Source organism: Engystomops pustulosus, chromosome 6, assembly GCF_040894005.1.
Source record: "Engystomops pustulosus chromosome 6, aEngPut4.maternal, whole genome shotgun sequence".
NCBI classification, from domain to species: domain Eukaryota; kingdom Metazoa; phylum Chordata; class Amphibia; order Anura; family Leptodactylidae; genus Engystomops; species Engystomops pustulosus.
In genome coordinates, this window is record NC_092416.1 from 173,552,763 (window position 1) to 173,565,324 (window position 12,562).

General features: G+C 44.5%; 1 protein-coding gene across 7 annotated transcripts in view; it reads right to left on the bottom strand.

The window, feature by feature from the left end:
* AATK (apoptosis associated tyrosine kinase) overlaps window positions 1-12,562 on the bottom strand; it is an 84,177-nt gene that overhangs the window by 39,477 nt on the left and 32,138 nt on the right. For 2 of the 7 annotated variants that reach the window (XM_072112483.1, XM_072112485.1), the window contains exons 2-3: window positions 8,745-8,893; window positions 7,921-7,935 (exon numbers count right to left, since the gene is read on the bottom strand). In XM_072112483.1, coding sequence (XP_071968584.1) covers window positions 7,921-7,935; window positions 8,745-8,893 — 164 coding nt within the window. Of the gene's footprint in view, window positions 1-1,386; window positions 1,628-7,920; window positions 7,936-8,744; window positions 8,894-12,562 lie in introns of those variants that run through there. The other 5 variants (XM_072112482.1, XM_072112480.1, XM_072112484.1 and 2 more) reach the window with 5 other exon arrangements.

A 12,562-nucleotide genomic window follows, 5' to 3' on the forward strand; every position in this document is an offset into this window, starting at 1 on the left:
CCTTGCGTCTGCTGAACGCCTGCGTTGTTACCTCTTATGTAATCTTATGGGTACAATGTAGAAGAAACACAGAGAAATAGTGAATAAATCAGGGGATAGGAGCATTTCTGATTGATGATAGAGAGATAGATAGGTTGGAGATAGATATAGATAGATAGATAGATAGATAGATAGATAGATAGATAGATAGATAGATATATGTGAGGTAGATAGATGGATAGGAGATAGTTAGATAGTCAGATAGATGAATATAAGTGTAAGATAGATCATGATAGATAGATAGATAGATAGATAGATAGATAGATAGATATGAGATAGATAGATAGATAGAAAGATAGATAGATAGATAGATAGATAGATAGATATGAGATAGATAGATAGACAGATATGAGATGGATATGAGATAGATAGATAGATAGATAGATAGATAGATAGATAGATAGATAGATATGAGATAGATAGGAAATAGATAGATAGATAGATAGATAGATTTGGCAATGCTAACTTGTATTTGGTCCTGTCAATAAAGCTTCTTCTGAAATTTGATAGATAGATAAATATATTTTTTATTATATATTATATATTTTTATATTTTTTATCAAATATATATATATGATAGAATAGAAAGAATGAAAGATATGACATAGATAGAAATAGATAGATAGATAGATAGATAGATAGATAGATATGAGATAGATAACTAGATAGATAAATAGATAGATAGAGAGATAGATAGATATGAGATAGATAGATAGATAAATAGATATGAGATAGATAGATATGAGATGAGATAGATAGATAGATATGAGATAGATAAATAGATATGAGATAGATAGATAGATAGATAGATATGAGATAGATAGATAGATAGATAGATAGATAAATAGATATGAGATAGATAGATATGAGATGAGATAGATAGATAGATAGATAGATAGATAGATAGATAGATAGATATGAGATAGATAGATAGATAGATAGATAGATAGATAGATAGATATGAGATGAGATAGATAGATAGATATGAGATAGATAAATAGATATGAGATAGATAGATAGATAGATAGATAGATAGATATGAGATAGATATGAGATAGATAAATAGATATGAGATAGATAGATAGATAGATAGATAGATAGATATGAGATAGATATGAGATAGATAGATAGATAGATAGATAGATAGATAATAGAAATAATAACAGCTCACTTGCAGACCATAGACTACATGATAGTAAATAGTCTAGAATAAGAGTGTGTACTGTGTGGAGGATGACTGCCCTGGCATAGCACTGATGAGAGCGGGCACAACCCTTGCAGATGAGTGCCAGCGAGGCTGGGAGCCTGTACACACGCATACATAGTGACACTCTCTCGCACGCCTACCTCTTCATGTCTCCAAGGAAAGCTCCTAATCCCGAAAGCTGCTCCGGCTATTAAGTAGGAAAGGGTCAGCATGTCAGTAATAGGGTGACGGGGAGCCAGGGGTGATTGGTGCTGCCATTACACACCCAGCGATTCATCTGGCACAGCCCTGCCAGGGTTCCCCGTCACTGCCTGGCACATTAACAACGCTCAGCTGAGCTTCAAATCAAAATCCAGGGACTGTGCTGGAAATGGGGGGAGGCGAGTTCCTCATCACTTTTTCTTATATAGAAGTGACATGCCACTCACTGCCCACTATGTGTGTGCGGGCACCTCCCCCAGCACGTGCTCGCACAATGCCACCATTATCTGCCTATTACACCATCTAATGCCGCAGGTGAGGAGCTAGTGTCTAGTTTATATCGAGGCAGAACCTTCATTATTTCATGTCTTTACTACAATGCTAACTACAACCCACAACATGACCGACCATGGGACATGACCATAAAACTATCTGTTAAACTGTGTACATAGAGCACTACAAACCCCATCATTACCCAGACACTTGACATGACCATAATACAATGTATTATACTCTATAAATAGAGCACTACAACCCCCATCGTTACCCAGGCACTTGACATGACCATAATACAATGTATTATACTCTATAAATAGAGCACTACAACTCCCATTTTTTTCTGTGTACCATGTTCTGAGTACTGTGCTCTGTGTATCGTGCTCTGTGTACCGTGCTCTGTGTACCGTGCTCTGTGTACCGTGCTCTGTGTACCGTGCTCGGGGGACCGTGCTCTGTGTGGCATGTTCTGTTTACTGTGCTCTGTGTACCGTGCTCTGTGTGGCGTGTTCTGTTTACCGTGCTCTGTGTGGCGTGTTCTGTTTACCGTGCTCTGTGTACCACGCTCTGTGTGGCGTGTTCTGAGTACCGTACTCTGTGTACTGAGCTCTGTGTGGTGTGTTCTGTGTACTGAGCTCTGTGTGGTGTGTTCTGAGTACCATACTCTGTGTACTGAGCTCTGTGTGGTGTGTTCTGTGTACTGAGCTCTGTGTGGTGTGTTCTGTGTACCGTGCTCTGTGTGTTGTGTTCTGAGTACCGTACTCTGTGTACTGAGCTCTGTGTGGCATGTTCTGTGTACGGTGCTCTGTGTGGCATGTTCTGAGTACCGTACTCTGTGTACTGAGCTCTGTGTGGTGTGTTCTGTGTACTGAGCTCTGTGTGGTGTGTTCTGTGTACTGGGCTCTGTGTGGTGTGTTCTGTGTACTGAGCTCTGTGTGGTGTGTTCAGAGTACCGTACTCTGTGTACTGAGCTCTGTGTGGTGTGTTCTGTGTACGGTGCTCTGTGTGGCATGTTCTGAGTACCGTACTCTGTGTACTGAGCTCTGTGTGGTGTGTTCTGTGTACTGAGCTCTGTGTGGTGTGTTCTGTGTACTGAGCTCTGTGTGGTGTGTTCTGTGTACTGAGCTCTGTGTGGCATGTTCTGTGTACGGTGCTCTGTGTGGCATGTTCTGAGTACCGTACCCTGTGTACTGAGCTCTGTGTGGTGTGTTCTGTGTACTGAGCTCTGTGTGGTGTGTTCTGTGTACCGTGCTCTGTGTGGTGTGTTCTGAGTACCGTACTCTGTGTACTGAGCTCTGTGTGGTGTGTTCTGTGTACGGTGCTCTGTGTGGCATGTTCTGAGTACCGTACTCTGTGTACTGAGCTCTGTGTGGTGTGTTCTGTGTACTGAGCTCTGTGTGGTGTGTTCTGTGTACTGAGCTCTGTGTGGTGTGTTCTGAGTACCGTACTCTGTGTACTGAGCTCTGTGTGGCATGTTCTGTGTACGGTGCTCTGTGTGGCATGTTCTGAGTACCGTACTCTGTGTACTCAGCTCTGTGTGGTGTGTTCTGTGTACTGAGCACTGTGTGGTGTGTTCTGTGTACTGAGCTCTGTGTGGTGTGTTCAGAGTACCGTACTCTGTGTACTGAGCTCTGTGTGGTGTGTTCTGTGTACTGAGCTCTGTGTGGTGTGTTCTGTGTACTGAGCTCTGTGTGGTGTGTTCAGAGTACCGTACTCTGTGTACTGAGCTCTGTGTGGTGTGTTCTGTGTACTGAGCTCTGTGTGGTGTGTTCTGAGTACCGTACTCTGTGTACTGAGCTCTCTGTGGTGTGTTCTGTGTACTGAGCTCTGTGTGGTGTGTTCTGTGTACTGAGCTCTGTGTGGTGTGTTCTGTGTACCGTGCTCTGTGTGGTGTGTTCTGAGTACCGTGCTCTGTGTACTGAGCTCTGTGTGGCATGTTCTGTGTATGGTGCTCTGTGTGGCATGTTCAGAGTACCGTACTCTGTGTACTGAGCTCTGTGTGGTGTGTTCTGTGTACGGTGCTCTGTGTGGCATGTTCTGAGTACCGTACTCTGTGTACTGAGCTCTGTGTGGTGTGTTCTGTGTACTGAGCTCTGTGTGGTGTGTTCTGTGTACTGAGCTCTGTGTGGTGTGTTCTGTGTACTGAGCTCTGTGTGGTGTGTTCTGAGTACCGTACTCTGTGTACTGAGCTCTGTGTGGTGTGTTCTGTGTACTGAGCTCTGTGTGGTGTGTTCTGTGTACCGTGCTCTGTGTGGTGTGTTCTGAGTACCGTGCTCTGTGTACTGAGCTCTGTGTGGCATGTTCTGTGTATGGTGCTCTGTGTGGCATGTTCAGAGTACCGTACTCTGTGTACTGAGCTCTGTGTGGTGTGTTCTGTGTACGGTGCTCTGTGTGGCATGTTCTGAGTACCGTACTCTGTGTACTGAGCTCTGTGTGGTGTGTTCTGTGTACTGAGCTCTGTGTGGTGTGTTCTGTGTACTGAGCTCTGTGTGGTGTGTTCTGTGTACTGAGCTCTGTGTGGTGTGTTCTGTGTACTGAGCTCTGTGTGGTGTGTTCTGTGTACTGAGCTCTGTGTGGCATGTTCTGTGTACGGTGCTCTGTGTGGCATGTTCTGCGTACCGTACTCTGTGTACTGAGCTCTGTGTGGTGTGTTCTGTGTACTGAGCTCTGTGTGGTGTGTTCTGTGTACTGAGCTCTGTGTGGTGTGTTCTGTGTACTGAGCTCTGTGTGGTGTGTTCAGAGTACCGTACTCTGTGTACTGAGCTCTGTGTGGTGTGTTCTGAATACCGTACTCTGTGTGTGCTGTATCCTGAGTACGGTGCTCAGAGTACTGTGCTCTGATGTACCGTGCTCTGTGTAAAATGCTCAAAGCATTGTGCTCAGAGTACTGTGCTCTGTGTACCGTGCTCTGTGTAACATGCTCAGAGCATTGTGCTCTGAGAACTGTGCTCTGTGTACCGTGCTCTGTGTAACATGCTCAGAGCATTGTGCTCTGAGAACTGTGCTCTGTGTACCGTGCTCAGAGTACTGTGCTCTGTGTACAGTGCTCTGAAGTACCATGCCCTGTTTACCGTGCTCAGTGTACTGTGTACCGTGCTCAGAGTACTGTGTACCGTGCTCTGCGTACCATGCTCTAAGTACCGTGCTCTGTTTACAGTGCTCAGTGTACTGTGTACCGTGCTCTGCGTACCATGCTCTAAGTACCATGCTCTGTGTACGTTCCTGAGTACTGTGCAGGGGTGTAACTACCCCCTGACTCTGCTGTAGATATATATATATATATATATATTATATATATACACATTTATATGATCTGTATATATGATATGATACTGTATGATATATATATATATAGTGACGCTGGAGTACTATTAGACCCATGGAAAGTGACTGTAAGTGACTGTGATATCTTTAGGAGCGCAGTGTTGTGATGTGCAGCGCTGAGCTGAAGACATGTGGCCGTATATCCTGCATGGCCAGGAGAGTTGTCATGCAGTTCTTGAACCAATAGAGCTGCGAGTACCTACCATGCCTTATTGTTACTATAGTTACTGACAAACTTTCTACTGTGCGAGACAAATGTACGAAGTGTATGAGCATGTAGGAAAGTGGATATGAGTGTATGTATACAGTATGCATATATATATATATATATATATATATATATATATATATATATATATATATATATAAATACGTCTTTTTTATATTTAAGAGGAAGGGGAGCCCCGTTCAGAAGTTTGCTATTGGGCCCAGTCTCTACTAGGGATATGGTCTGAGGTCTAGTCACTTGGCCTATCTTGTGAGTCTGTATTCTCTTGGGGAATGGTCTGGGGCCTGTATTCTCTTGGAGACTGGTCTGGGGTCTGTATTCTCTTGGAGACTGGTCTGGGGCCTGTATTCTCTTGGAGACTGGTCTGGGCCTGTATTATCTTGGGGAATGGTCTGGGGCCTGTATTCTCTTGGGGAATGGTCTGGGGCCTGTATTCTCTTGGGGAATGGTCTGGGGTCTGTATTCTCTTGGAGACTGGTCTGGGGTCTGTATTCTCTTGGGGAATGGTCTGGGGCCTGTATTCTCTTGGGGAATGGTCTGGGGCCTGTATTCTCTTGGATAATGGTCTGGGCCTGTATTCTCTTGGGGAATGGTCTGGGGCCTGTATTCTCTTGGGGAATGGTCTGGGGCCTGTATTCTCTTGGGGAATGGTCTGGGGCCTGCATTCTCTTGGAGACTGATCTGGGGCCTGTATTCTCTTGGGGAATGGTCTGGGGCCTGTATTCTCTTGGGGAATGGTCTGGGGCCTGCATTCTCTTGGAGACTGATCTGGGGCCTGTATTCTCTTGGGGAATGGTCTGGGGCCTGTATTCTCTTGGGGAATGGTCTGGGGCCTGTATTCTCTTGGGGAATGGTCTGGGGCCTGTATTCTCTTGGATAATGGTCTGGGGTCTGTATCCTCTTGGATAATGGTCTGGGGCCTGTATTCTCTTGGGGAATGGTCTGGGGCCTGTATTCTCTTGGGGAATAGTCTGGGGCCTGTATTCTCTTGGATAACGGTCTGGGGCCTGTATTCTCTAGGATAACGGTCTGGGGCCTGTATTCTCTTGGATAACGGTCTGGGGCCTGTATTCTCTTGGGGAATGGTCTGGGGTCTGTACTCTCTTGGAGAATGGTCTGGGACCTGTATTCTCTTGGGGAATGGTCTGGGGCCTGTATTCTCTTGGATAACGGTCTGGGGCCTGTATTCTCTTGGGGAATGGTCTGGGGTCTGTACTCTCTTGGAGAATGGTCTGGGACCTGTATTCTCTTGGGGAATGGTCTGGGGCCTGTATTCTCTTGGATAACGGTCTGGGGCCTGTATTCTCTTGGGGAATGGTCAGGGGCCTGTATTCTCTTGGAGAATGGTCTGGAGCCTATATTCTCTAGGAGAATTGTGTGGGGCCTGCATTCTCTTGGAGACTGGTCTGGGGCCTGTATTCTCTTGGGGAATGGTCTGGGGTCTGTATTCTCTTGGATAATGGTCTGGGGCCTGTATTCTCTTGGGGAATGGTCTGGGGCCTGTATTCTCTTGGATAACGGTCTGGGGCCTGTATTCTCTTGGATAACGGTCTGGGGCCTGCATTCTCTTGGAGAATGGTCTGGGGCCTGTATTCTCTTGGGGAATGGTCTGGGGCCTGCATTCTCTTGGAGACTGATCTGGGGCCTGTATTCTCTTGGGGAATGGTCTGGGGCCTGTATTCTCTTGGGGAATGGTCTGGGGCCTGTATTCTCTTGGGGAATGGTCTGGGGCCTGTATTCTCTTGGATAATGGTCTGGGGCCTGTATTCTCTTGGGGAATGGCCTGGGACCTGTATTCTCTTGGGGAATGGTCTGGGGCCTGTATTCTCTTGGGGAATGGCCTGGGACCTGTATTCTCTTGGGGAATGGTCTGGGGCCTGTATTCTCTTGGGGAATGGTCTGGGGCCTGTATTCTCTTGGGGAATAGTCTGGGGCCTGTATTCTCTTGGATAGTGGTCTGGGGCCTGTATTCTCTTGGGGAATGGTCTGGGGCCTGTATTCTCTTGGATAGTGGTCTGGGGCCTGTATTCTCTTGGGGAATGGTCTGGGGTCTGTACTCCCTTGGAGAATGGTCTGGGACCTGTATTCTCTTGGGAAATGGTCTGGGGCCTGTATTCTCTTGGATAACGGTCTGGGGCCTGTACTCCCTTGGAGAATGGTCTGGGACCTGTATTCTCTTGGATAACGGTCTGGGGCCTGTATTCTCTTGGGGAATGGTCTGGGGTCTGTACTCCCTTGGAGAATGGTCTGGAGCCTATATTCTCTAGGAGAATGGTGTGGGGTCTGTATTCTCTTGGAGACTGGTCTGGGGCCTGTATTCTCTTGGGGAATGGTCTGGGGGTCTATATTCTCTTGGATAACGGTCCGGGGCCTGGATTTATTCTCTCGGGGAATGGTCTGGGGCCTATACTCTCTTATGGGAATGGTCTGGGGCCTAAACTTTCTTTTGGGAATGGTCTGGGGCCTGTATTTATTCTCTTGGGGAATGGCCTGGGGCCTGTGTTCTCTTTTGGTGTGTCCCGACACCAATCACATTGCAGTGATCTACAATACATAAGTTTATATATTCCCAATAAACATGAAATCCATAAAAGAATTGTTCCCCCGCCAGCGGAGGCGCTATGCCTTATTCTGTATTACTCACCAAGTTGTCGATCTGCTAAAATTAAACATCCGTAGCGCAAAAAACAAATGAGAAAAATGACATCATATAGCGGCCAGAAGACTATATGGCGGTCTATAGAAACTAAGTGTCACACACATGACCCATACCATACAGGATCCATGGAGGGGAGGGGTTCAGCATAGGGATCACTGCAAGTCATAACAGGAAGGGATGGGTTCAGAAAGGAGGCGTGGCTATTATATTTTCCCTTTAAATAGTGCCACCCATAGGCGGTATCTGGTAATGCAGCTCAGTCCTATTAACTGGGGCTGAGCTGCAATACCAATAACAACCTGCGGATGACGGTGGCGCTATTTCGGTAAAAAAATTAAACAAATACCACAGCAAATTCTTCTGCATCTGTAAGGCCCCTTAGTCCCTGTAGCCAGTCAGATGCAGGAATGATGCCCCCCACTAGGTGGCATCAGTGCTATGAAGCTTTGCACAATGGCACAGGTTACAACAACAAAACAGGGTTTAGGGATGTAGCAGAGCTGACTTTGCTTATTGAGCAGAGCAAAATTATTCGTACAGTGTTACACTTCAATTTGCATAGGACTGCGGCTAAATAAGACTCTTTTTCTTAAAGGGGAAGTATACTTTTATGCAAATGTGTGCTACCCATCAGGCATTGCTCTTATATCATACCTAAAGGTCTCCCTAAGCGACGGTCGCATGAGCTTCTCTTAAACAATTTCAACTCTGCTACATATGCACAGGTTGGAGGACCCACTGCTACAGACGGAGACGTGCTGGACTCACACTTAAAGGGACACAGGATGGTCTCCAGTCACTGCTCCTACCTTGAATTTCCCTACCTTGAATCCGATGTCCCCCTTCTTACAGCACAGACAGGCCAGCATGAGGAATATGAAGGTGATGAGTCCGGAGAAGGAAACCGCCACCACCGCAAGCGAGGATGGCCAGGACAAGTCACTCAGCGGCGCTCCATCTGGAAGAGAAGGGAAATGCAGGGATAGGAGGTTCATCCTATAAGCTCATACTTGCTGTAAGTGAATGGAGCAGAGTTGCAATACCAGACGCAGCCAGAAGACAGGTGTGGCACTGTTTCTGGAATAAAACAGACTTGTAATCTAGATGTGTCGGTTGTCCATAAACTCTGGCTGACTGCGCTCTAATAAAGCATATATAGGTTGTCACCCAGCTTTTCCAGACACAGATAATACATGGAAAACAGCCGTTCATGTCGGAAAAAGATTTTCAAGTTTTGGCAGGTAATGTGGTATTCTTGCCACCAGGGGGCGATACAATACAGGGACATTATGGCCATTAGCCTTGAGCATTGTCCGGCAATCACAAGTCACAGCCGTACAATCAGCCCTTGTTATCCTAAGTCCCTGCCACCGATGAAGTCAGGACCAAGCCCTTTCATGTGATAAACCAGGGTCCTGCCAAGCAAACACCACACACTGACACATAACACGTCACATACATCAACTGCTAGGACAAGTGTGAGAGATGTATCATTACCTCTTATCACAATATAAAGAGTCATATTACATTACAGGGGGCGGTATTATAGTAGTTATAGTCTTGTACATAGGGGGCAGTATTATAGTAGTTATATTCTTGTACATAGGGGCAGTATTATAGTAGTTATATTCCTGTACATAGGGGGCAGTATTATAGTAGTTATATTCCTGTACGTAGGGGACAGTATTATAGTAGTTATATTCTTGTACGTAGGGGGCAGTATTATAGTAGTTATATTCTTGTACATAGGGGGCAGTATTATAGTAGTTATATTCATGTACATTGGGGGCAGTATTATAGTAGTTATATTCCTGTACATAGGGGGCAGTATTATAGTAGTTATATTCTTGTACATAGGGGGCAGTATTATAGTAGTTATATTCCTGTACATAGGGGGCAGTATTATAGTAGTTATATTCCTGTACATAGGGGGTAGTATTATAGTAGTTATATTCCTGTACATAGGGGACAGTATTATAGTAGTTATATTCTTGTACATAGGAGGCAGTATTATAGTAGTTATATTCTTGTACATAGGGGGCAGTATTATAGTAGTTATATTCTTATACATAGGGGGCAGTATTATAGTAGTTATATTCTTGTACATAGGGGGCAGTATTATAGTAGTTATATTCTTGTACATAGGAGCAGTATTATAGTAGTTATATTCTTGTACATAGGGGGCAGTATTATAGTAGTTATATTCTTGTACATAGGAGCAGTATTATAGTAGTTATATTCTTGTACATAGGGGGCAGTATTATAGTAGTTATATTCCTGTACATAGGGGGCAGTATTATAGCAGCTCTATTCTTGTACATAGGGGGCAGTATTATAGTAGTTATATTCTTGTACATAGGAGGCAGTATTATAGTAGTTATATTCCTGTACGTAGGGGGCAGTATTATAGTAGTTATATTCTTGTACATAGGGGGCAGTATTATAGTAGTTATATTCCTGTACATAGGGGGCAGTATTATAGTAGTTATATTCTTGTACATAGGGGGCAGTATTATAGTAGTTATATTCTTGTACATAGGGGGCAGTATTATAGTAGTTATATTCTTGTACATAGGGGGCAGTATTATAGTAGTTATATTCTTGTACATAGGGGGCAGTATTATAGTAGTTATATTCTTGTACATAGGGGGCAGTATTATAGTAGTTATATTCTTGTACATAGGGGGCAGTATTATAGTAGTTATATTCTTGTACATAGGGGGCAGTATTATAGTAGTTATATTCTTGTACATAGGGGGCAGTATTATAGTAGTTATATTCTTGTACATAGGGGGTGGTATTATAGTAGTTAATTTGTGTTGCATGAAGAATAGTGCAGCCGCGCCACAAAAGGGTTGTGTGCGACGCATATGTGGCGCGGACACTTCTTAAATACCTGTACAAGCAATTTGCACATGCAAGTTAGAACATGCAAAATCTGACAGAAAACTGGCGCACGGCCCCATAATCTTCTACATAGGAGTAGTATAAGGCAAAGCTGTAAATCTGCAGGGAGGACAAGCAGCATAATTCTGATGGTTTTTGCTGCAGTGATTGTCCGCAGAGACTTTCTGTAACGTTTCTTCCCCGTATTATAGTAAATACATTCCGGTACAATAATCTGCTGCCAGGTACCACAGGTCACCTATAGAGTTCTGGTGCTGTCCACGCCTCAATAGGTCTCAGCTGCTTTGGTGGCATGAAGGGGGATTTTAACAAGGTATGTTCTCTCCGTGTTTGCGTGGGTTTCCTCCGGTTTCCTCCCACACTCCAAAACATACTGGTAGGTTGATTAGATTGTGAGCCCCATTGGGGACAGGGACTGATCTGGCAATCTCTGTGCATCGCTGCGTAATCTGTGTGCGCTATATAAATAAAGGAATTATTATTATTATGTATATATAGCACAATGCATTACCTTCATGGACAGAGCGCGGATCATCACGATCGATAGACTGTCTGACTGCTCCGAGGATGTAGACAGAAGCACTTCTCCTCACAACAAGCCGAAGAACATTGACCTCCATTGATCTCTGAAAGCCACGTCCTCATGATACACAAACCTACTCATTGAAGGCCTTAACTGCTGATCCTCGGCTACATTACGACTATAAGATGGCTGCCACAATGGGGCTCATTTACTAAGGGTCCGCGGAACGCATTTCCGTCAGGTTTCCCGAATTTTTTCCGTCGGGTTTTTGGCGCACGTGACACCAGGTAAGTAAATGTGCCCCTAATATGTCTGAATCCAGCGTGAGCCATCAAAACTAAACACAAACCTGTACATCCCTCCTCTGATGTCACTGCCCCAACTTTGCATGAAAGATCCCTAAATCTCAAATACAGTCCCGTCTACATATGCATGTCAACAATGATACAACACTGCGACAAGCTACGCTCTAGCCAAAATTGGCGCAGAACTTTCTAGACCTCATGTTTCACCCTCACTAGTTGATAAGTAGCGATGTGACCCACAGTGACCCATCAGGGTTTAGATTTCTGTTTTGGGCCTGTACTGAAGGAAGGAAAATTGATTAGTTGCTATGGGCAACAAGGACAGTTTTATTATTAGGGCCCTTCATTTTTAATTCTGTCTGACAAGAATTTACCGTTGTTGCCCCCAACAACCAATCACAGCACACTTTATATTGTTCTAGAGCTATTCAAGAAATGAAAGCTGACCTCTGATTGGTTGCAACGAGCAATAAGAATAGTATAGTCTTTATTAACACAATTATATCAAAATCTTGGCTGTAAAACAAATTTTATGTATCCACAGGTGAATGGGGTTTGTGAAGTCGAAGTGCCGGATGGATTTTCCATCTTTTCATGGCTCTTGGACAGCACACAGCCCATGTCAATACTGCCTTGCTGTTAAGGCCTCATTCATCACAGACCAACCATGTTACCCACAGCAATCAATCACTGAACAGCTTCCATTTTTCAAAACATGAATAAAATATGATATCTAAGCACTGATTGGTTGCTGTAAATAATAAGACAGTCTTGTGGTTTTATTTAATGGTGTAATATAAAAAATTCAATGACTTGGGGGTCAAGGTGGAACGGGCCTGTCAGACACAGGGCCCAAACAGTCATTATGCCACCTCTCTCCCTAGAAGTGGTG